At 37.0% G+C, this 26,012-nt stretch overlaps 1 protein-coding gene across 2 annotated transcripts in view; it reads right to left on the reverse strand.

Moving 5' to 3' along the window:
* The window catches only part of flnba (filamin B a), an 88,847-nt gene that overhangs the window by 44,832 nt on the left and 18,003 nt on the right, over positions 1-26,012 (reverse strand). For both annotated transcript variants that reach the window (XM_079597789.1, XM_079597788.1), the window contains exons 2-7: positions 8,832-9,080; positions 7,475-7,572; positions 5,661-5,808; positions 2,414-2,607; positions 1,464-1,626; positions 1,189-1,389 (exon numbers count right to left, since the gene is read on the reverse strand). In XM_079597789.1, coding sequence (XP_079453915.1) covers positions 1,189-1,389; positions 1,464-1,626; positions 2,414-2,607; positions 5,661-5,808; positions 7,475-7,572; positions 8,832-9,080 — 1,053 coding nt within the window. The remainder of the gene's footprint in view (positions 1-1,188; positions 1,390-1,463; positions 1,627-2,413; positions 2,608-5,660; positions 5,809-7,474; positions 7,573-8,831; positions 9,081-26,012) is intronic.

Here is a 26,012-nt window from a genome sequence, read left to right on the forward strand (position 1 = left end):
ATGGGGCAACATAAAAATTTGGTTACACTATTTTACGCTGTCATTGTTAGTGCAATTATATCTTTAAGAACTGAGTGATATTAAGTGCATGTACTTACTATAGGGTTAGGGTATGATTAGAGTTTGGTTGAGGGTTAGTTGCATGTAATTATGCATAATTAACTGTTAATACAATTGTGAGTACATAACATATGTAACAAGGACACTGTAAAATAAAGTTACCAAAAATTCTGATAAATGCAGTTTTAAAAAAGACTCCAGAGTTTCTCTGTGCTTCATGCATGTATAAAAATGTATATAAAATAATAATATTACTAATATAATAATAATTAAAAAAAAATAATAAAAAAGAAGAAATTATCCAATCCACATCACTGGATTCAACAATGTTGCAAACAAATTAAACTAATTGTAAAAACAAGCCTGTAAAATCAGGAGCATGATAGCGTTTAACTACACAGGAAAATCAATTAAAGTTCAAACAGAACTGCTGCACATTACCTGCTTTGGAAAAGCGGTTTCAGGGAAAAGGAATTTGGTGTTTTACAAGTTTTAAAGCATTTAGTGACGCACAGATCCACTAGTTCACGTCACAAGCATGCAGAAAATAGACAAAGTTTAGCAGGAACTGTTCAGAATTTCTTTTTGTACCTTCAGAAATAACATCTAAAACCAAAAAAAAAGTCATGCAGAAAAAATGCATGAATAAAAACATTTGTGTGTCAACTTGTATCTCCAGTTCTGAGCACTGAAAACAAACATCATTCTAACGGTCTTAGGATAAAATAAACTGGAAATGAAGGCTGACCTTAAATGGCACGACGGGTCAGTTTTAAAGAAGCTGGCGGCATCACACACACCACAAACGAGTGCTCTGGTGAACTGCGGCTATTTTACACGCATTTTATAGCGTGTTGCAGAATCCCATAACTACATGCAATTACTAGAGTCTCCTTCAGCAACAACACAACCGTATGAGGCAATGCACACGTCTGAGACCCGAAAACACAGCGCTAATTCACTTAACTTTACAATTATAACCACTGCTTAATGAAAAACACTAATAAACTATTGCATTTCTTGTTCCAACAGTACGTTTAAACTAATTGCGTGCTCAGAAAGTAAAGTAAAGCTGGGTAAAGTATTTTTACTCTCCAAACAGCTCCAGTTTTGAGCTGGGTAAAGTACCTGGGCCGATGGTGACGGTGAAGGGGCTTTTAGGGATGGCGATGCCTCCAAATGTAATGTTGATGATGTGAGGACCAGCCTGCACTGGTTTGTATGTGCAACGGAAGACGCTTTCACCCTTGTCCTCCATGATGACCTCCACAGTGTTTTTATTACCCAGAGGGTCTTTAATGACGGCGGTCACATCTCCCACTCCGGCACCTGATCAACACAGAGACTTCAAGACTTGCTTTCTTTAAGAAAATGATTCTATAATCAAGTCAGAAATGTCAGACCTGCAGTGTAGATGTCGAAGTATGTGGGTTTGTTGGCGACGTTGCCCAGCGGCTCCAGTCCGGGTCCTTTAGCCGTGACTTTAGTGGGGTCTCCCTGGGCTTTGTCCACATTCACCTCAAACGGGCTCTTTGGGATTTGCTGTCCAGCGAAAAGCACAGTGACCTGAGGATTGCACAAATAATGTGAGTATATTTCACAGAAAAGTGAATTGAATCAGATTCGCCGTCTATTTACACATAATAGATGGACTGTTTTTACATATATATGCCTATGACCATTATGAAATATGTGCTGAACGGGACGACAGCATGGAAAAAACAAAGTGGACAATAGATCAGTGATTCCCAAACACAGACTTAAAATGACAAAAAAAGAAGCATTTTCTGGTCACCAAATTTGATAAATTATTTGATCAAAAATACAGTAAAAACAGTAATGATGTGAAATTATTAAAATTTAAAATAGCCGTTTTCTATGTGAATATATAGTAAGTAAACTATAATTTATTCCTGTGATAAAAGCTGAATTTTCAGCATCATTACTCCAGTCTTCAATGTCACATGATCCTTCAGAAATCAGTATAATATGCAGATTTGCTGCTCAAGAAACATTTCTGATTATTATCAATGTTGGAATGAGTTGTGCAGCTTCATATCTTTGTTGAAAACAAATTCTTTGATGAATTTAAAGCATTTATGTGAAATATAAATATTTTGTTAATCAAATTTTGATGCATTATAAATGTCTTTACTGTCCCTTTTGATCAATTTAATGCTTCCTTGCTGAATAAAATAACGAATTCCTTTCTTTTCTTTTAAATCTGACTTGCGCTAAACCTTTGAATGGTAGTGAATCACATTTCCCACATAAATCATAACTGTAAACAACAGGGGCCTCGGAGTCAAACCGGTCGAGAAGCACTGCTTTAGATTAACGGCTTCATCCTGACCTTGTGCGGTCCCATGACCTGAGGGATGTACGTCACGCTGAAGGTCTTTTTGCCTTCGTTGAGCACAGGTTTGACCTCTTCTCTTAGGCCCTCGGGGTCTTCAACATAGACCATGACCTGCCCTTGACCTGCGCTGAAGGTGTCCACCGTGAACACCGCCGGACGCATCACCCGGTTCCCGGTCGGCTCAATACCTGCAAACACAGAGCATACAAAAGAGAAAATCATTTAGGTCTACGCAGAGTGGAGACCCATTCACACAAAGGACGATAACTATAACAAGATATTGGTCTAAAAATCATTCTAAAATGTAAAAGAATAGCAGAGTCCACACCACATCTATAATGATACCAGCACATGCTTGAGGCAAGGCAAGTTTATTTATATAGCACATTACATACACAATAGTAATTCAAAGAGCTTTACATAGAAGAAATAAAAAATAATCAAAAGATATAAGAATAATTAAAACGGTTTAGAAAAAAAATTAAAATGTTTTTTTGTTACAAAATGTTACAAAAATGTTACAAAAAACAGTGTAAAGCCTAACGCTCAATAATTAATTGGGTTGAGTAGGACAAACTTTAATTAGTTCAGTCAAATTAACTTATGAGTATTTAGCGCTTTCTTTTTCCTTTCAAGTTCACAGAACTGATATATTTCAAGTAAACTGAACTGTTTCATTGTTTTGACTTATGAAATTCTCTTTTAATTTAGACGAACTTAAGTTTAACTGAAACGGCTGGGATGTCTATTTCCCAGCATGCTTTGCCGATGGCACTCGAAAGGTAGAGTAAATACTAAAATTAAGTGTAATATGTTTTTTTTGTGCAAGATTAATGTTAAGTGGGAGATTTAGTAGTGATTAATGTTTTGTTATGCTAATTTAGAAGAATTTCTGTTAATATTGGTTTTAGGATAGTTACCATCATGGTGACGAGTGGAGCATGAGCTTGATTTAAGAGCAAATAAACCTTTATATTGTTGCACTCATACAGCAAGTGTTTCTGTATAACATACTGTTGCTAATATGTTAGCAAATTAGCTTTAACAAGCTAAGTTTATACTAATAAAAGTGTTCACATTGAGATTACATAAAAGTTAAGTTAATTGTATGAATTGGTGGACTCATACATTTTAATTGTTCTTAACTTGAAATGTTTAAGTACAAAATAGTTCTGCTTTTTTGTTTTTCATAACTTAAATTTGAGGGAATTGATTGCCTTATATGTTTTGAGTTCTGACAACTTATTGGGGTTTACAGTGCAGTACAGTGACGAACAGTGAACAATCGAAAATTGAACCGTGAAAATGATCATGCTCAATTAAACAAATAGAGTATGAAAAAGCTTTACAAAGTCTCTCCAGCGTGAGTTATTCTCCATATCAGTGTCACTGTTTCTGAACTCCTGAAACGCCTCCGGGAACGAACACGTCACAATATTCCTCATTTAAATAATTCCTCCCCAAGGCATACTCTAAACTTGCGGTTGTGGTAAGGGATAATTTCAAGCATGAAAACCTATTCTAGAAGAGACCAAAAACAAAATCAAGATATACAAGCGGCATAATAGTTCCCCTTTAATCCTCTACTTGTGCAAACCAAATGTTGCATAATTTATGCACTAAAAGAAACACAAATATGAGATATCATCAGAAGCTGAGCAGAAACCACAAACCAGCATTTTTGACAGAAAAATTACTTCGTAATGGTCTAAAAACACTCCTTTTAGTTTATAGTTTGAGGCAAACCGCATAAAACCCCACAAACACACAGGCTCTGAGCTCATAAAAGACTTTATTTCCAAACAGTGATTCAATTTACCACTGAAATCAAAAGTTCTCTACAGGGAACATGTGTGATTTAGGAAACAAGGGTAACTGTGTCTCGTTCTTAGTTTGTAGTGCTTTCAGAGAGGACAATCACTTAATGGAAAAATGACATAAATCTGACATTTTCATTCTCTGCTGTAAATTATACGGTTGTTCACAAGCAGAGGTGAAGATTTCCCAAGACCGCAGACGTCGGTGGTTCATTTTAGTAATTTAGGTCACAGAAAATGTGCAGGTCACCTCTGGTGTGAGAATCATAACTCTTAAACTCATTAGCCACCGTTTTTACGGCTTAAGCCACATTTACAACAGGTAAGAGCCACATTTCCACTCCATCCGTCACAAACCCTGACAGAGCTGTGCTGCATTCACACGGTACTCATGTAAACGACCAAAGTCAATATTAACAGAAAGCAAGAGACATCACCATGTAAGATTGGAAATAATCAAAGATATTTGAAAGGAACAAAGACATTTGCTTTTGACTCCCTCTTCTCTAAAGGCACAGCGGTGCTGATGGTGATCTGGGCCTGTAGGCCAGAGGTTTTGGGCAATGGGGGAAGTTGTGATTGTCTGATTGGTCAGTTTGAATATCTCACACCGGGGTGTTAGTCACATGGTCTGGGAAAATGACAAAAGAGGATTGTAACTGTTTTCTGTCTTTTTCCGGATGCTGGCCTGCTCTTGAGTGTGTGTCTGTCTGTCTGTCTGTCTGTCTGTCTGTCTGTCTGTCTGTCTGTCTGTCTGTCTGTCTGTCTGTCTGTCTGTCTGTCTGTCTGTCTGTCTGTCTGTCTGTCTGTCTGTCTGTCTGTCTGTCTGTCTGTCTGTCTGTCTGTCTGTCTGTCTGTCTAACATTTTACATTTATGCTGGGTACAATTAATGGTTTAAGTTATTAATCACATGAACCTATTTTGTAACTATTTTAAGTGTAAAGAACCTTATTTTGTCACATTGAACCTTTTTAATTCATGGAGTCAGATTAAAACGAGATGATTGCATATGTGAATGTGTCTTGTTTAACACAAAATACTTTGAGACGCTAAAAAGACGATAACACGCGCGTTGGCCGGAAACCGGAAGTTGGGCCGATCAACCGCAAGGGAAAATGTTGATCTTAAAAATGATCTCGACACGCTATATTGACTATCTATTATACTTCAAGTATCTGAGAAAGTCTGATCGTAACGCTCCATTTAAAAAAGGTTCATGAGAATTACAATAACCTGAAACTCTGGAATGACTGCGATCTGAATCTGTGAATCTATAATCTTAAACATATCTAGGGGTTTCGTAGATTACGGTAGGTGTTACTATGCATACATAAACATGAGCCGTTTTGTAGATAACGCTAGGTGTTACTAGGCAATACATAAACATGGAGAACAGGAATATTCGTAAGCTAAAGCGGCTCACCTGGGCCGTACGCGCGCGCCTTCTTGGGGTTGAGTTTGGGTTTGAGAGGGGCTCCGGGCTTCAGTTTGCCTTTCGGGAACTGTGACAGATATGTCATAACTGACTGCTCATCCACACTGGGGTCAATGATCTCCTCTGGAGCAATAACCTGGAACGACAGACAGTGTTAAAACCTTTGATGTGTGGCAAACCGTAAGCGAGACTAGTAGTCTTGAGGAAGCAAGACTTCCTGAGGAGTGAAAACAGTTTATAACACAACGGTACACTTGATGGTGTAATCTGTTGACAAACCATGTATTCATTACTTCAATGATCTCATTGTTTCTGCCTTAAATTATTACATTGTTAAATGAAAACATTTTTAGCCAACTGTGATTTTGTATGTACATTTCTGAAATGCCTAACTTAGCCTTAACTAATATATTATATAGACTCATTACAACTTGAAAACTCACTCTGCATGTAATGAGTCTATATAATATATTAGTTTCACCTTTTAAGTTGAATTACTGAAATAAATTAACTTTTGCACCATATAATTTTTTTTTAAATTTCATCTGTATTGTGAAAAGCTTGCAATCTACATGCACCAATGCTACATTTTTCTAAATGTCAATCATTTGTTAACAAATGTATTCATTACTCCAATGAACTCATTGTTTCTGCCTTAAATGACAACATTGTTTAAATAAATAAATTAGCCAACTGTGATTTTGTATACCGCATGTACATTTCTGAAATGTTTAAATAAATTAGCTAACTGTGGTTTTGTATATGTACATTTCTGAAATGCATAACTTGGTTGATAACAGATCACACTAAATTGTAATATGGACTCTGCTTTGAAACAATGAGTATTGTGAAAAGCGGTATACAAATAAATGTGAACTGAATTAAAGGGGTCATGAACGGGCTTTTTTTTGTGATATTGTCTGAGGTCAACTTATGATGTTCGCTTGGTTTTTACATTCAAAAACATCAACCTGAATAAGTAATCGGCTATTTTCTACCCTGGTTTTGAGGCTAGCTCCTGAAACGCTCGGTTTTTATGTGCGTGTGCATTGAAGACACAGAAGTAAACGCCCAATGCTGTGATTGGATAACAGTTTTGCATATTATAATGAGTTTCATGTGATGTGCGAGTCGGTGGGCGGGGCTAAACAGGCGGTGTTGAAGTGGGCGTCGACCTTCTTCTGTGGAGGCGAGTTTGATACCCTGTGACGTCATTGATCCCCACTTTGAAAAACCTGTCTTTCGCCGAGCCTGCGGTCAATAAAAGCTTTTATTGGACTAACTAAGTTTTCAGTTCTGAAACTTACAGGATATTCTTATAGTGTGATGACCTCTTATATGTCAAAAGCTCAAGGAAAATTTGATTTCTCAGTTCATCACCCCTTTAATGAAATCTGCTTCATGAGTATAATTAAAATCATGCAAATGTAATTGAAGTTGATCAGCTAAACGTGTGTGTTTGCTGAGGAGTGATTGAGGTGTCATATTTATGTCATATGTCATAAATATGTCATAAAATATGTCATTTGTATGTCATACTTGTCATACAAAGTATCATATTAACTTGGAAGCAAACACAGCGGCTATTACTGATGAATGCGTGTATGCACACCTAACCCAGCGCCCTCACTCTTATCTGAGGATGATATTGAGCTGTTAGCATGAGTGGAGGAAAAGAGAACATGGTATACTTTGCAATCACACCCTTTACAGTACATAGCATTAAGGCGCCACAAATCTGTTGCTATGCTGATTAAATAATCTCATCCTGATGCACGAGGGGTTAAAGGTCACGGGCTCACCTGTGGGATTCCCAGCCAATCATCAGCGAGCTGCATGGCCTCCGTGGCGTTTTCCACTGGCTTATTCGAGTCCCAGATCTCCCAGTCAGGACACAGGCCTTACAAAAAATAAATAAAACTCCTGATTCAAGTATAAGCAATATTTAACAGTCAGTCTTAGCAAATACCACTAATGATGCAATATAAGTACTAAATGTGACAGGAACATTGCAAAGATTGAAGAGTTTTTATAGAATTATCTAATGATTATCATAAAACAAGAAAACATGCACTAAAAGGCCCTGAATTACAAATAAAAACACATTAAAATTTCACCCTGTGGTGAAAATCAAGCTTTTAAATGTTGTTTATGTGTCTATGTGGTGTTTTTAATACGCTTTAAGACAAACCATGTGTAAATTCATAAGTCGACAGTATTTTCTGCTTAAAACTGCAGTGAACCAAAGACAGTCTCAAAAACACGGTTTGAAATCGCTGGTGTTTCTGACGTCACAAACTACCTTGTAACCAATCAGATCAACGTGTGATCGTCAGCCAGTGGATCTCTGAGTGAGTGAGGGGAGGCGGGGCTCATTTGCATATTCATAGAACCACATATAATAAATGAGGCATGTAGAGTTACATTAAATCTATTTTAAGGCATGAAGCATTTTTTCTTCAAGGATAAAACATTTCAAAGTGTCATTTTGATGATTTAAGGGATACAGTTATTGAACACAGGGGACTTTAATGTTTTAAATAGGGATGTCCCGATCAGGTTTTTTTGCCCTAGAGTCCAAGTCATTTGATTTTGAGTATCAACCGATACCGAGCCCTGATCCGATACTTCTATAATATATAAAAAAAGAATAAAGAAGAGCGAAAAAACAGATCCAGGATGTTTTTTTATTTAATTCACCTTATTTTAACATTCAACAACTCTTAACAAACAGAGCACTTCTGTGAGGTAGCTTGAACAATCAAGTAATAAATAACAAAATCTTCACTTTTGATGTCAACAAAGTGGTCATGCCGCACGCGTTGCTGTTTCTGTGTGGAGTCAAAAGGGTCTAACTCTGTGCCACCGCAAACTATAGATGTGTTAATAAATAATGAGAATATATACATATATCAGAGTCCTGATCGGGAGGTAACGTCCGATTCCGATCGAGTCTGAAACCACGTGAAACCTAGTTTTAAACAACAGAAATGTTTCGCACAAACAGTTCCTGACTTCTTCACAGATGTGTTTTGCAGTCAAATCACTATCTAGATAAACAACGATGAAACGAGCCCAGCTGTCCAATAAACGACAATAGCTGCACGAACGAGAGTCTTTGCATACTAACACCTTAGATTACGAGCTCTGAATGCTCACCTGGAGCGCAGCTGTCCACCAGAGCTCCCAGCGCCCTCCCGTTCCTCCAGTCCTGACTGAAGTTGGTGATGGGAAGGTCCGCCACTTTGTTTTGGATCCAGCCGAGCAATCTCTGCTTGGGCGTCTGTTTCTTGGCTTCGCCGTCGTCTTCGTCCTCCCAGACGGGCATGGAGATGGAGTAGTGGAGGATCAGGGTCCATATCAGCCCGAGGATCAGCTTCAGGTTCCCGTCCACTATCGCTTTGCTGTCTGTTGGGAGGCAGAAAAGAGGTTAAAAGAATAAGAATGAGAATAAACTAGTAAATAAGTGATGAAATCAAAATGATAAATACAAAAAAAGCTAATAAATAAAACTAATAAACAGCTTAAATGCATAAGTGAATAAAAATCAAATAAATCAAACAATAATCAAGTAAATAATCAAACAAATAAACATTCAAATAAACTAAACTAGCAAAGTAAATTAAATAAACAAATCAAACTAGCAAACAATTAAATAGCCAAATAAACAAATCCGTAAAAATAAACATTTAAATAAAACAAACAATCATAATAAAATAAAAATAAATAAATAAAATAAAAGCAATCAAAACACTCAAATCAAATAAATAGTCAAATTAATAAACAAGCAATCACAAATAAATGCTTGCTTTAGTAAACATCGCTAATGACAGAATGTAGTAAATGTGACAGGAACAGTGTGTGTGTGTGTGTGTGTGTGTGTGTGTGTGTGTGTGTGTGTGTGTGTGTAATGCTTAGCCTAAGCAAACAGTGACTAGACTAATAATAAATAGGTCAATGGGGGAGTGACATGTTGTAAATGACTCCACATTTCATCAATAGCAGAGGGAATGAGATTGTGTGACCGGTGCCGGACCGAGAACACATTAGATCAATATTACACCCGTCAGAGAGGAAAGGTGCATTTGATTCACTGGAAACCAATCCGTGACATCTCTGGCTAATCATATCATATAAAAAGGTAATAAAACATAGTTTATTATACAATTAAAATATCTTGTGCACTCCTGAAGAAAATAAACGAGATTAATAGTTTAGTTACAGTTTGGTCATCAGCAGTGAGGCAGAAAAAGGCTTTAGCACACTTGACATTATTCCAGTACAAAGCAAATGTTTCTTTCCAGGAGGAATCACAGTTAGTAAGTGTTAACACTCCTCACATCACAACACGACACGACAGTTCAGAAAAGCACACACTGCTGCTCAAAATGTTGTTCTTATGTTTGCTGTGCTGTAGTGTTCCCATACATGCTCTCCCGCTGAAGTGTGTGTGTGCGTGTGTGAGTGTGTGTGCGTGTGTGTGTGTGTGTGTGTGTGCCACTCCCTCTGCCTGCAGTATCAGTCGTCTTCTGCAAACATCAGGAATGGATCTGAACTTTAGCACACAGGAGCAAAGCCAAAGATCAGAGGAAATCTGACAAGAAACTGAACTCATCTAGCCTGAAGTTAGTTTGGCATTCAGATTTGTGTCGTGTATTGTTTATTTGTTTAAAAATATAATATACAAAAAAAAAAACTAAAACTTAATGTACACATTTCTACTCTCTCCCTTATATTATATATATTTTTCAATATTAACATTTTGCTTAAATTAAATAAATGCATATTTTATATATTATATTTTTATATACATTTTACAAATGTTGATATTTATATTACATGTTTATTTCAATGCAAATATAAATGTGTGTATGTGTATATTAAAGTACCGGTAATATAAATATTTGTAAAATTCAAATATAAGCAATTACAAAAATATAATATACTTTATTAAATTAAAGAATACATATTTTATTTAAAATAAAATCTGCATTTAATATAATTAGGATAAATATATTTTTAAAAAATGATATGTATATATAAATATGATATTAGATAAAGTATATTAATATTTTATCATTTTATACATCTAATTACATATATAAAATAATATATATTATATTACAATTATATATTTATAAATGTATGCATGTATACAAGTGCGTATGTGATATATATATATATATACACACACAAAAAAAAAGATAGATTTGGTTAACTACTTTTTTAATCGTTTGTAGTACAAATGCATGAACTGACCCAGTGACCGCTCTGAACTGTATATGGATCAGTCGGTGCCGCCACGGGTGCGACGAGCCCCACGGGTGGAAAGTTCTGGCAGGGTTTGAGGAGCCTGGAAACAAGCTCAGTGCCAGACAGGGGTTCAGTGCATCTCTGGACTGCCCGGCATCATTCAATAGCACTGAACAAAACCTTCCCGGCTTCCCGAGGCTCCTGCTTAATGGGATCTCCATAAGGACCCCGCCACAGGGACGCCTCAACAATAGAGCAACACGACTGAGGACTCTCTGCATTCCGGGAACAGCAGAATGAAGGTTGCCATGACAACAAACTCCATGAATAGATGAACGGCAGAAAGTTTTGGGAAGTTGCCTCACACACACACCATGGTGATTAGATGCGGTTCATGCTGGGCTTTAATTGAAATGCACAGTGATGAAACCGTAATGAGGTTTTCCTCGCAACGCAACAAACAGAACGTCATCCGGGAAAGTCATTGTTTTTAGGAGGCCAGTTGAGGAAAGACCAGGAAATCCCAAGGAAAATCCTGCCTGGAAACACACCTACAGAAGAATACTACAAGCATTTCCTACATGACGGGGAATCTGAGATGGTGACTTTAAATCTGCTTAAGATAACGCGCTGAGACAAGTGCTTGGAAACACACCAACACATCTGTGTATCTTGATCCTGTTATTCCATTAGTCCCACTATCAGAAACACTCATTCCAACCGGATGACATCCAATGAGGACAAATCCAAACAGATGGCTAAAAACTGTGATTACAAAGTTGTCCAAAATTGTATCCAAACACTGACATAATCCAATTACGAGAATACACAACCGATCATCACATGTTACACCCAGAAATGAGTCAGTATGATCTGAGAGCACACACACAAAAACGTGCGCTTACAGTATTAGTACAAACTGAAGATAGAGCATCACACACAAGAAGAGAAGGACATGAATTTACCAATAAAAACAAGCAAAGCTTGGAGTTGAAGCCATGTTAGAGGATTAGTCTACTAGAACCTGCTTAAATGTTGATTATTTTCCTCATATTCTCCATTGTTGCGGCTCCTCTCTTCCCAGTCTGTCAGTAACGCTCTGTTTACTTCCTGTCTCTAGGAAGCCCCGCCTTCTGGAAAGCACACTGTGCTCTGATTGGTCGGCTAGAGCAGTGTGTTGTGATTGGTCGAGCGCTCCGAGTGTTTGGGAAATGTCCCACCCCTTTCCATAACCACCAGTTTAAAACACTACTAACTAACTCAACCAGGCCCCGCCCCTTTATTCTGCGCATTAATTATATAAATGAGGAATATTGTGACGTGTTCGTTCCCGGAAGAAACTCGAGACTACAATGGAGGCGTTTCAGAGAGTTCAGAAACACTGACACTGATATAGAGAATAACTTTTTATTTTCTTTTTTTTTCATGCTTAAACAGCGACATTTAGGGCTGGACAATAATTCAATATCAATATATATCTCAATATAATTTTCAATAACGGTGATATGATTTTTAAACATTTCTGATATACATTACAGGCATGGGATACGTTTACGCTTTCATTTTTACTGTGTGATAAATATAAGCAGTAGGCTACAGCACAAAGGTTCATTCATATGTTCAGTCTCCAAATTGATCGTTCGCAAAGCCGCTCGTTATTTCTAAAATATTATTTAGTTTTATAGGAGGTTTCAGAGACTTTGCAAATTAATTTCAGAAGTTTGTAGGTACAGACATTCATTGTGGGCGTTCTTGGCAGTTTTTCCTGAGGCTTTTATATTGTTCATATCGATATCGGCATTATATCGTATCGACCGAAATTAAGAAACATATTGTGATATAAATTTTGGCCATATCCAGCCCTAGCGACATTTAAAAGATGAACATGTAAAAGTGCATAATAGTTCATCTTTAAGATCACACAGACTTCATCCATGACTACAATCAACGATCGCATATGAAATATGGATGACTGGTTTAAAAAAAGAAAAAAAAAGCAACTTCTGGAACGGAGCAACAAGCAGCAATCAGAAGAAACAAGCACAAATATCTTGCTTTTCTTCACGAACGCATTTACAAAGTTTCGAGAATTAGCATGGGTGAAGTAAGACTTCGCAAAGGATGTAAAAGCCATGAGCTTCTGGAGCCCGAGGCTTTATTATTGACGTCTCCTTGGGAACCGGCCTGGAGAGATCAACAAACGCTTATGAAACTGAAGAGCTCGGATCTGAGCAGCTGTGGCCGGATCCTCCCTGACCGGCTGCTCCAACACACACGGTCAAATCACCGTTCTGTTGACCGAGATCCAAATTAAATCAAACTACTGCTTTTAAAACAGCCATAAATGACTACAGCACCACTATTGCAATTTATACGTCTCATTTTGAGATTGATATGCATGTAAATATTGAGTCATACAGTTAATCAACTTTATAAGGTGGATGACCTTGACCTCTTTAAAATGTCAAAGTTATGAATTTGAATTGCACTTATGCAAAAATGAATGGCAGCTCCTCACTAAACTAGTCTATTTCACTCCAAAAATTAAACTCAAAATGTGTTTTGAAGGTAAAGGAAATTAATAATTTCATGACTTTGCAATTATGATAACAATAATAAATTAAATATTATTATAACAGTGTAATGTAAAGAAATAAAAAATGTAGTTTTTTTGTATTACCACCTTTTTTATTTAAGCCAATTTATGTTTACTGAACTTGTAGAGTAATTTACAGTTAAACAAATACTATTAAAATGTGAATCTAATGATAATCATAAAGAATAATGGGAATGGCAAAGAATAATGGGAATGGCAAAGAATTATGGGAATGGCAGAAGACATGGCAAAGAATAATGGGAATGGCAAAGAATAATGGGAATGGCAGAAGACAAAACAAAGAATTATGGGAATGGCAAAGAATTATGGGAATGGCAAAGAATAATGGGAATGGCAAAGAATAATGGGAATGGCAAAGAATTATGGGAATGGCAAAGAATTATGGGAATGGCAAAGAATAATGGGAATGGCAAAGAATTATGGGAATGGCAAAGAATAATGGGAATGGCAAAGAATAATGGGAATGGCAAAGAATTATGGGAATGGCAAAGAATTATGGGAATGGCAAAGAATAATGGGAATGGCAAAGAATTATGGGAATGGCAAAGAATTATGGGAATGGCAAAGAATTATGGGAATGGCAAAGAATTATGGGAATGGCAAAGACAAAAAAACAAAGAATAATGGGAATGGCAGAAGACAAAACAAAGAATAATGGGAATGGCAAAGAATAATGGGAATGGCAAAGAATAATGGGAATGGCAAAGAATAATGGGAATGGCAGAAGACAAAACAAAGAATAATGGGAATGGCAAAGAATAATGGGAATGGCAGAGAATAATGGGAATGGCAAAGAATAAAATGGGAATTGCAAAAGACAAAAAACATACTTCAGGTTCATGACAATTATGAACACAATGTCCTGTAGATTTGTGGGGTGAAATGTGTCCATGCAAGACAATCAAAGCAAGAAAATATATAGTCTCTCGTTCCGCCTGCCAAACGTGAGAGTGCGAGGACGTAACCCTGCTGCACGCCACACGGCTCACGCAATGCAAAACCTCACTGTGTTCTCAGAGCTGTAACCTTCTGTAAATCATTGCTCCATTATTTCACTCTTTCCCCTCGCTGGCGTGTCTCCCGTGGTTCTGCTTCCATGAGATTAGGTGAGAAAAAGAGGCACAGGCAGCAGATTTCCTCAGGGCGGGTCTCCTAAACCCAGCGAACCATTACACCAGCCTCAGACACACCATTCACCCACAAACCCCGAGCGCATGTGGGCTCCGCTTCCTCAGATCTCTCTAGACCAAGGTTTGCGGGAAATCTGAGGTTTTCCATTCACTTATCAAGAGTTAAAACAAGACACGGACTCACAAGTATTGAGACCGTCCTGCGGGCACATGGAAAAGTTCAGAATGATAAAGGAGACATTTTGGAAAAGCCCTAAATAATTTCCACCAGCTTATATGAAAACAAGCCTTGATGATCAGATTCAAACAAAGACCACTGGCCAAAAATAAGGGAAATTTATGGTTCATTGAGATTTTTCAAAAGAAACGAGAGGAGTTGAACCTGTCAGAGTTAAGCCTGGCCGTCTGACAACGGGCACATGCGAGAGAAGTACATCTGGAAATGCGTTTGAGTAACGCCGAGGCCTGCGAACACACAGAAGACTCCACCCATACAGCCGTCATACACGATCCACATTACATCTCTGCTCCCTCAGCGGACACCGCCTGATGAAACGCAACATTACAAGAGGCTTGGGGAAGAGAAAACTGCCCAGAAAGAGAAAGTTGATCTGTGGGGAGGATGAATCTCACCAAACCTGTCAGGATCCTGTTCAATCCCCTCAAAAAAAGTGGAAAAAAACCTTACAATATATATTTTTTGTAATTATTTGGTAATTATATTTTATAATATTCAACACACCCATACTGTACATGCATACACATACATGTACGGCTGTAAACGATTAATCGAATCCAAAATACAAGTTTGTGTTTACATAATATATGTGTGTGTATTGTGTATAATTATTTTGTGTATATAATATTTTTTTGTATATATTTGAGAAATATTTGCATTTATATACTGCATATATATTTTTATATGATTTATATTATATATATAAATAGAACTTTTATATACAACACATTTTTCTTAAATATATGCATGTGTGTATAATATATATATATATATATATATATACATATATATATATATATATATATATATATATATATATATACTAGATTATACACAATACACATTATGTAAACAAACTTTTATTTTGGATAAAATTAATCGTTTACAGCCGTATATGTACACATTAATTAATTAAAGTCATGGTAGTACTGTATTTACTACAATTTATGCATCTAATAAAAAATTACAGTAATTAAAAAACTGAACATTGATGCAATGGTAATTTGAATTTTGCGGGGAAATATGCTTTAAATATCAGTCCAAAATGCACAAAAAAATGCATAAATTATCAATGATATAAATAATTAGCATTAAGATAATTTTATTATTTCATCAAAACTGATTTCCCCTCCCCTTGTTTAGGAATGAAATGCTCCAGAAATTAATGTTCTCATGAAATTCACCTGGGTATCGAATTATTTGAGTATCTGTCAGGCGGACAGGAGTCCATCAGTATCATTGAAACTAAGAACTGTCATTTTTAAGAATCACCAGGTGATCAACCAAGAATCCAGGTGACCGTCTATGGAGATCTTTCACCAACATCCGCCTGTATATTTAGAGTTAAACAAGTTCAATGCTTGTGCTGGTAACCATGGCGACATGGCAAACAGAAACACAACAACCGGAGAGGAAGAGGGGGAGGCAGGACCGGTTTCAGACAATCCATCTCTTATCGCCAAAGAGACGCATTTATGAGCCAGAGCATATCTTGCAAGCTAGGAGTGGGCGAGAAAGCTTTTTTTTTTTTTTTTTTTTGAATAATTCACCTATAATATCAATTCCATAAAATGTACAATCAAATAAAAAAACAAAAAGTAAAAAAAAAAAAAAAAATTAAGGTATAAAAAAAAGAATAATAATATTATAAATTCATACATTTGCAATTCCTCTGATTTCAACCAAATAAATCAGTAAAGTATTGCTAAATAAATTAAATAATATATTCATATAATTAAAAAATTCCATTAAATCTTTTCCAGTCTTCAAAACAACAACAAAACAAATATACAAGACATTTAATAAATGTCTTTGCATTTGAGTTTTGAATTGATTCCCTGAAACGGACAGTTTGACAAATGTATCAATCTTAGTAACTCAGTTTTAACTAATGTTAAAAGAGATGCTTTATTATTATTATTAAGAATCATAATCTTATGCCATTCAACAACAAGCTGCCCTGCAAATGAAAATCTGTAAAAAACAAGGTAGCCTATCTGTCGTTTCATTGACAAATGGTGTGTGTGTGTGTGTGTGTGTGTGTGTGTATATATATATATAAGTTGTGCCTGCTGGTAATTCAATAGGGGTTTCCTGCTCCATTCAGAAACTAGCGAAGCACACCTGCGCCTCAGGGCACGACTGAGACATTCTCCAGGTGAAGCGCAACTGTGAACAACACACACCCGAGGAAAGAGACATTTCATTAGACCAAGAGGAACACACACCTGTTCCGAGTAACGACACACTTTAAAGGGTTAGTTCACACAGTAATGTAAACTCTGTCAGTAATGACTCTCCCTCATGTTGTTCCCGTCAGACTTTCCTTCATCTTCGAAACACAAATGAAGATATTAGTGATTAAATCTGAGCGCTGTCTCACTCCTCCATAGGCTTCTGTTGTAATTTAAACTTGCCGGCCCAGAAAGTTAGTAAAGACCATGTTTAAAATAGTCCGAGTGACTACAGCGACTCAACCTTAAGTTTATCAAGCGGCAAGAATACTTTTTGTGCGCAAAAACCAAACAAAAATAAGGACTTTATTCAACTCTTGATGTTCTTCTGTGTGTTCCTCTGAGTGAGTTCACGTAGTGTCACAGCGCAGCGCTTCGTCAGAACGGAGGCTCAATTTAGGCCGACGCTGGTCACATGTGTGAGGCTGGCCAATAGTGAGCCTCCGTTCTGACGTAGCGCTGCGCTGTGACACTACGTGAACTCACAGAAGTTGAGTTCAGAAGTAGCGCAAAAAACAACAAAAATAACGACTTTATTCAACTCTTGATGTAGTTGAATAAAGTTCTTATTTTTGTTGTTTTTTGCACACACAGTATTCTGGTCGCTTGATAAACTTAAGGTTGAGTCGCTGTAGTCACTTGGACTATTTTTAAACATTGTCTTTACTAACTTTCTGGGCCGGCAAGTTTAAATCACAACAGAAGCCTATGGAGGAGTGAGACAGCGCTCAGATTTAATCACTAATATCTTCATTTGTATTCTGAAGATGAAGGAAAGTCTGACGGGGTTGAACAACATGAGAGAGAGAAGTTACTGACAGTTTTTATTTCTGAGTGAACCCTTTAATCATCACACAGACACTTAATGTCCTCATGACACTGAACAGAACGCAGTATTTTTCTGATTACCGTGCAAACCAAACACCGGATGAAGAGGTCGAGATCAACTTCACATCACGTCTATGATAAATCTTCTGCATATGCCTGTATTCGGTTAAAGAAAACTTAGAGAAATAACAAAGATCCGCCAATATTTCTGTCAAGTGTTCCCACTAAACGCTTATTAAACCTCTGATTTACAACGGGATCTCAGGAGAAGTGTCCTGACCACGTACAGCTTTCCTCCAAATCCAGTGAACATAACTTCAATGCTTCATTTGGCCAGAGAGAATCAAACCCTTCGAGTAACACTCCTACAAAACCATGCTTTCAGTGAGTTTAACATGACACGGACAAAACCAGAGAAGAGGAACCGGACAGAGAAAGAGAGATCTCACACTCATAGTGTTCGCTTTCTTCATGTGTGTATCACAGCAGAGATGAACACCTGATGACATGTTTAGGTTTTCTTGTTGATGAAACCAAAAAGTACCAATGAAAGAGAAAGTCACTGTTCAACAATGCCTTAAACTGAAACTAAATAGTCACGAATGCCACAGATTTTCTACTCACTTTCACTCACTCTAGAGACTTCACCTAAAAATATTGGCTATTGTGGATAACTTTACACTTAATAAAATGTTACTTTATAATTGCATTTCTCTTGATAGAAAAGTCAAGCTGACTAAGATCTAAAAACCCTGCTCAGAATTGTAAGTTACTCAATAATATTAAGCATACAACATTGCATGTTGACTTCTATTTACAAAAAATATATATATTATTTTGAAATCCATTCATCTATGCATCATGGTTCACAGAAATATGCAGCAGCACAACTGTTTTCAACATTGATAATCAAATGTTTCTTGAAATTGTAATAAAACTGCTGTTTTTCTCTATTTTTGATCAAATAAACGCAAACTTCTGAATGGTAGTAGCCAACAGAAAATATAATAAACAATTGTATTACAGTAAAAGGCCAGAATGTGCTCTTAACATACATTAAGACTTTGAACTTTAGCAACAAAAATTCACTAAAAACCAAATGTCTTTTATAACAAGCAAAAAAAAAAAAGAATTGCGGTGTTTTAATCCCTTAAATCAAAACTAGTCAAGCACAATGAGTGAACTTCATGCACCTGGACGCGTCAACAGGAAACTCACGACTCTCGGCCAAGTTTCAAACAAAAGGAGTGACAAACATCACGACTGACCAATCAATGAATCAGACCCTTACTGGGGATTCATGAGGTGTGTGTGTGTGTGTGTGTGTGTGTGTGTGTGTGTGTGTGTGTGTGTGTGTGTGTGTGTGTGTGTGTGTGTGTGTGTGTGTGTGTGTGTTAGAACAAAGAGCGAGAAAGATTGACATGGACCACTAAATCTCCAACCTCCGGTGAATCACCCGTTTTAACAACTTATTCTACTAACCCGAACCCCAAGGCTGTGTCCACCAGAGCGTTTTTAGCCAGCTTTTTTTCCAGTTGAGACGCTTTGCTTATGATACGGAATATCCGCGAAAGTGTTACTAGTATCTCAATTCACACATTTTGTTTGTGTTGATTCTTTATTAAAATGTTGATACAATGTAACATTTTCTCTGGCTCGTTTTAAATTATTTTGTTCCGTTATTATGCTTGTCCTGTTGACGTTGTACAAGCAGATTGTGGCGGTTGGTTGGTATTTTTGTCACCGCCAGCGACACGATCCCATTCATTTCAATGGAGCGCTGGCGACTTCCGGCGACACCGTTGGCGACAGAATGTGGGCGTGTCAAGCGACGAGACAAAAGTTCAGAAATTTTAACTATGCAAATGAGAAGCGATTTTCGCGAGCGACAACCAATAGGAAAGAAGACTTCCAGTGGAGCTCACGTCACCGTCTCGAGTGCAGGCAAGACAAGAGTTTGACAAAAAATTTATTATTTTTTGCAATGACCTAAAATATTATTTGGGTACTATCTCTTCTTCCAACATTGCCAAAGCTTTAAAGTCAGTTACATTGTGCACAATGTATAATATTTATGCTTTTTTATAATGAAAATATAAGTGACTCGAGGCATTTCTTTTTCTCTTGAATTTATTTTAAATTATATATTACCCCTGGCTCATTTTATTTATTTATTTATTTATTTTTATTATTTTAATATTTTGTTATTATTACTTTATTTTTGCATTACTTTATTTTTTGTATAACTTTATAACTCTCTTTGTGTTATTCTTGTAGGTGAAATTGTTCTCGCTGTTATGTTTATTCAATTAATAAAAAAAAAAAGAGAAAAAAAAAAAAAAAAAGAAAGAGTTTGACAAAAAAATTCACTTTTTTCATTTGACTAACCACAATCGTAGATATAATAAAATGATGCATGGAAAAGAAACTGTCGACAGTCTCAGTAAGTTTAATTCATACATTTATAGTGTTGTAATTTTATGATGCAAGTTTAGCACTGCTGCAGTTCATTTTAGTTTCCCCTGCATTGTGTTGACTATGGACAAGAACATGTATGTCAAATTCAAATGACGTTTTAGTAATTTATGACAGTATGAGTGAGTTTAATTTGTTGATTGATCGATAATCTAGTAAATTATTTACTCCACTGAACACTGCTGTGGTAAAATAAACACTCTCCCAACAGCACACTGTTAATTTTGAGCTGAATTCCTAATCAAATTAAAATTATATAGTTGTATATATCACTTGTGATGGTATTTTGTAGAATAGATATGGCCAAACGTACAGTCTACCAATTACATTAGTGCGACAATACTAAGAACGCCCACAAGCGACTTCACAGCACAGAGACTAGCGACATACAGCGACTAAGTCTGGCGGTGTGAACGGGGCTTCAGTCCCGCCCCTCTTTCACTGTGATTGGACGGTTGGGTAATAAGTGACAGTGATGAGTGCTACGTTTTACCCAAAGTTGAACATTCTTCAACTCTCGACGACCTGTAAAAAACGCAGAGTAAAAAGCTTGTCGCTTCAGTGAGAAAAAAAAAAAACGCTCAGCATCTCATTACTACGCTCATGGCGTTTTTAAAAACGCGGCGTTGCCATTGAAAATTTTAAGAACACGCCAACCGCATGAAAAAAACGCTTTGGTAGACACGGCTTAAGTGTCAACTAATATTCTAATGAGACTTAGTTTACATGTATACTTGAGGTTGCATGTTTTAATTGCTACATTATCCAGTGACAAATTCATCACAAAACAAAACTGCAGCGTAATGAGTAACTCCTGTCGCACAGTCATGTGACGCGGGATCTGAGCGCTAGACATTCATCCACAGAAGCCAAGAGTTATAGACGATCCTCCCAGATAAACACACCCGCGGTCACACTGGGAATCAGGGAGTTTGGGAAACTGTGAAAACACTGTGATGAGCCGGTTTAGGGTGATTAAATGTTGTTGAATGTATTAAATCACAGAGCCGCCGCGGGAACACTTGGAAACAAAGAACCGTTTGTTTCGTGGCCCTTTTAAAGCAGATCCATAAATAAAGCAGACAGCCTCCTTTGTTAGACGCCGGATTCCAGTGGGGGTGAAAAAAAAAAAGCCTCATTATGTGCAGGACAGTGTCTGTGGCGTACAGCACACACTCCATTTCTCAGAGACACCTGCGATTCCTCATCCGGATCCTGACTTGACTTTGGCCCTTAATTTTGGGTTTGAAGCAAAAGTATTATCAATCCATATTAAAACTGAGATTGCTCATTTCCTGTGGATTGGCTCATTACCTCATGGGTGATGATGTCATGATGACCGCAGAGTCCAACATGCAAACAGTGATCATGTCGTTCTGGAAAGAATTACAAACCCTTCTCTAAAGATGCCATGATAGGTCAACTTGGGTGACAATGTTGGACGAGTTAAGCAGATTAATGCATCGTGACACACTGATAATCATCATGATTCATTGGCTGAAACTGCCCGTAAAATTAACCGTTGTGTAACATGTAAAATTGACATGTGCATTTTATCTTGCACTTTTTAACATTTTGCAATGAGTATATTGACAGGGCATGCTAGAAAAAGCAGTCAAAATGGCAAAATAAATAATATTTAACCCTTTAGAACTGGATGTGTCGTCGCCGACACAGATCAGCAAGCTGTATTCATTGTACCGTAACTCTTCAACCGTTTGCACTATCAAAACCATTCAAATTGCCCCTGACAGTAGACAACATGCGCTTTTCGGCAATATACGGCTTATTACGGTACTTTCATGCTTTCCGGCAGAGCGGGAAGGCAGGATTTGAACCAAGAGATACGAAGCGCGGCGGGTTCGAGTGTTTTGGATTGCATAAAATAATAAAAGACACGAACAAATACATGGAGAAAGAAGTGGTAGACAGCAGAAGAGGGGATTGGGATGATTTTTAATGAAACTTGGGAGGCGGATGGCCGTTACTTTTTCACGTATCTTTACATGTAGTGTATGCATGTGTTGTGTATGTGTGCGTGCCTAATATGAATGGACGCATTTGTATGTGTGAGTATGAAAAAAAGTGTCCTAAATGAAAACTGTGCAAGCCAATGTCACAAAAAAGACTTGTATAGTTGTATTATACTTCATTTTTCAACTTTAAAGTGTTAGTTTCTTTCATTCGTTTTTTTCTAAATAAAAATCGTTAAATTTATTCTCGTTTTTTTTATTTTTGTCTATTTAAATTCTATTTACAAACTTACCACACACAATAATGGTCAATAATTGTAATTTGTTGAAAGTAATATTTTTCTGAAAAAGATGACACCTTGCACATGAAGATATCACCTTGTTTTAGAATTTTACAGTAAAAAAAAAAATCCAAATATGTGAAAAACACCCATTTTAGCTTCAGGTTCTAAAGGGTTAAATGAAACTAGCACAATTTCAGATTTTTTTAAAATGAAAAACAATTTTAAAAAAATTCGCATCATTTTCATGACAACTAAGCACATTCCTCCCTTAAAACTCTCAATGTTTAATAAGAGTTTGTGCATAGCTGTAAATTTGTGCATATTTTCTGCAAAAAGGTCAATGTAAAGGACATTTATGGTCCTAGACTTCAATAATCTTTAATCATTCATTATAATAATCTATAAATAAACTGAACATATGGATGTTGGACGAGTTAAGCAGATCAAGTCATTGAGATTCACTGTCTGAAACTGACATGCCCACACTGTACAAAAAATTGCTGCGATTATATCACAACTAAAAATCCAACATTGTTTCAACTTTAAAAAGTATGTGTTCATGCTTGACTTAAAATATTAAGTTTAATTAACTTTAGTTAGATTAAGTTCTCAACTAATTTTAAGTTGTTATAACTAATCGCAGACACATTTTTTTACAGTGCAGGTATAATAATAATAATAATAACTGCATGACATATGCGTCTCATTCATTGATGTAACCGGCTAGAAAAGTAGCTAAAAATCACAGTCTTTCTCTTCACAAACCAGGTTAAAGCCAGTCAGGACTGTAATCCAAGAGTGCTGACGTACAAGATCAGCGTGAAACCGGATCTGACACTGCAATGAAAGCATTGCTGCACTCGGCAGAGCAAAGTCCCGCTGCATTTCCACAGATTGCAATATTAAGTTTGCAGCCAGATGCTCACGGTTTGGGATGGAAATGTCAGTGATTTAGATTAAAACTACATATTTACATTTTCAGATGTGCACATGCAAAACGCCTAAGCATCAATAACACCAAATAATGTAAGTGATGCTTGATTTACTGTAGCATGTTTATTATTTTATAAACAGCCATGTTCCCAAATGGGAAAAAAGAAATCAATGCTTGAATTAACCAGGAAAGATGTGTGTGGCGGGCAATAATTAAAGGCCGTAAACCGGGAACGACCTGCGTTACAATCCGCAGTCTCAGTTCTGTCGCCACATCCCTCAAAAATGACATCATACGCAGACGCCCGTGACGGGAACACGGGAAGCACTACCTACATTCCTTTCCCATGAGATCATGACCGCCCTCTCCGGGAGCAGCCAATCAGAGACAGCGGGACACAAAGACACTCACCCGAGACCCTCCATTAACAGTCTGATCAGGTCACACAAAACCACTGAACCCCTCACCAACTATTGTGTCACGGGTTTCATAATGGTGCCACTTATAGTCCTCCACACATTAAATCATTAGCAGGTTCTGCTCTGCCAAACGGATGACGGTGGTGTGAAACTAACTCAAATATATACATAAAAAAGGAAACTAATGTGACCAAAGTGATTTTTAAACTCAAGAGATTGGAGTTGTTTGCCATCACTCGACTCTTTAGTTGTACATTAGAAAGACGTTTAAACACTTGAACGACGGCGTCAATGAAAACAAATGCAGCTTAATTCAGTCAGGAAAGTTTGCTAACGCATTGGAATAATTACTGATCTAATTCTTAATATAAAAAAAAACAAAAAAAACATGAAAATTATTTGCAACGCACTGAACTATATTCAGTGGGAAATCATGTTGGATGGGACTCGACTTTACTTTACACATCAGGAAATGATTGGACCATGAAAAGTGGGTTGTTAAATTATTGGTTAATACACATTTTCCTGCCCAAGACGCCTCGGTTACACCAGAAGAAATGTCTCACGAAAACATGTCAGGGTTATATTCCATGCCGAAATGCATGAAGTAATAAAGAAATATTACTAAATAAGAAATTTCAACTAAACTGTCAATAGCCTGTCTTGTTGGTAAGAGGCTCTTACACTAACTCCGCCCACTGACGTCTGGTTGGGTCGGACAGGAATCCGCTGGATTGTCAACATGGACTGTAAAAAAAGATGGACGACGCCCCTTTGCTCTCTTCCATTGGTGAGAAGTGAAGCCGCCAGAGATCCTAAGATATCAGCGCCATATCGGGAAAGAGTCTGCGCAGTAGAGAGTAGGAAGTAAAGCCCCGCCCTCACTCTCGCAGAATAAATCGCAAGCACATGGTGCTGTACTTTAATTATAGAAATTTAGATATTAAATTTAAAGCTCCAATCTCCTCAGTCCTCCAAAGATCCCGAAAAAAAGTCTTCAATGACTACTTCGCTCAGAGAACCTGTCATTCCCACTGTCAATCATGACATACACCACCGCATCAAATAACTGAGAACAAACTTAACACGAACACTAGAACTTACATCAGCGTGATAAAAACTACAGTAAATGACAGAAACCATCTTTGGGAAAAAAAGATATTTGAAGTGTAATTTAATTGGTCTCAAGTGCAATTGGTCTCAGCAGCCATATCACCCTGTAGCCCAAGACTGGTTTCCCACTGAAGCTAAGCGGGGCTGAGCCTGGTTAGTACTTGGATGGGAGACCTCCTGAGAAAACCAGGTTGCTGCTGGAAGAGGTGTTACGCCGTTTCACACATACTCCGTATGCAGTGCGTTTGCGGTGCGTGTTGCAGTGCGTGTGCGGTACTGGAGCAGCACGCGCTATAGTGCTTTCACATATGCTGCGTTTGCAGAGCGCTACTGATACGTAGTTTCTGTGTCACAAAATAAAAAATGGGTAGGCTAAGTAATTTTGATTTTAAAACCAAACTTTAACTTAGACATTGTTACAGACATTACAACAGTATGAAATTAATTTTAATCATTGTGATTCTTTGTTTTAGTTCGAGTTGTTGACAGAAGAAAAGCTATCACGCTATATATGTTGCTAAGATATAATACACAAATATTTTAAATTAGAATACAAATGTATAAATACTGATTATAAATGCATATTTTAAGACTGAAAAAAAAAAAAATAAGAACCGGGAGAGGCCTAGCCCCCAGAAGACAAAGGACCTTTTTGGAAATTAACATTTGATATAATAATTATTGTTAGCACATGCCACTACATTAAAACGAGTATCCTCTGCTATAAATAAGGCTGGCTGTAGCACCAAAAAGTTAAACATTTTGATTTACAATTACATAGTCAAAATTAATTATAACTAGCCTACATAACTATAACAAACTTATAACTACACCCTGTTTAA

Source organism: Phoxinus phoxinus (genome assembly GCF_949152265.1).
Source record: "Phoxinus phoxinus genome assembly, chromosome: 22".
In the NCBI taxonomy this organism is placed as follows: domain Eukaryota; kingdom Metazoa; phylum Chordata; class Actinopteri; order Cypriniformes; family Leuciscidae; genus Phoxinus; species Phoxinus phoxinus.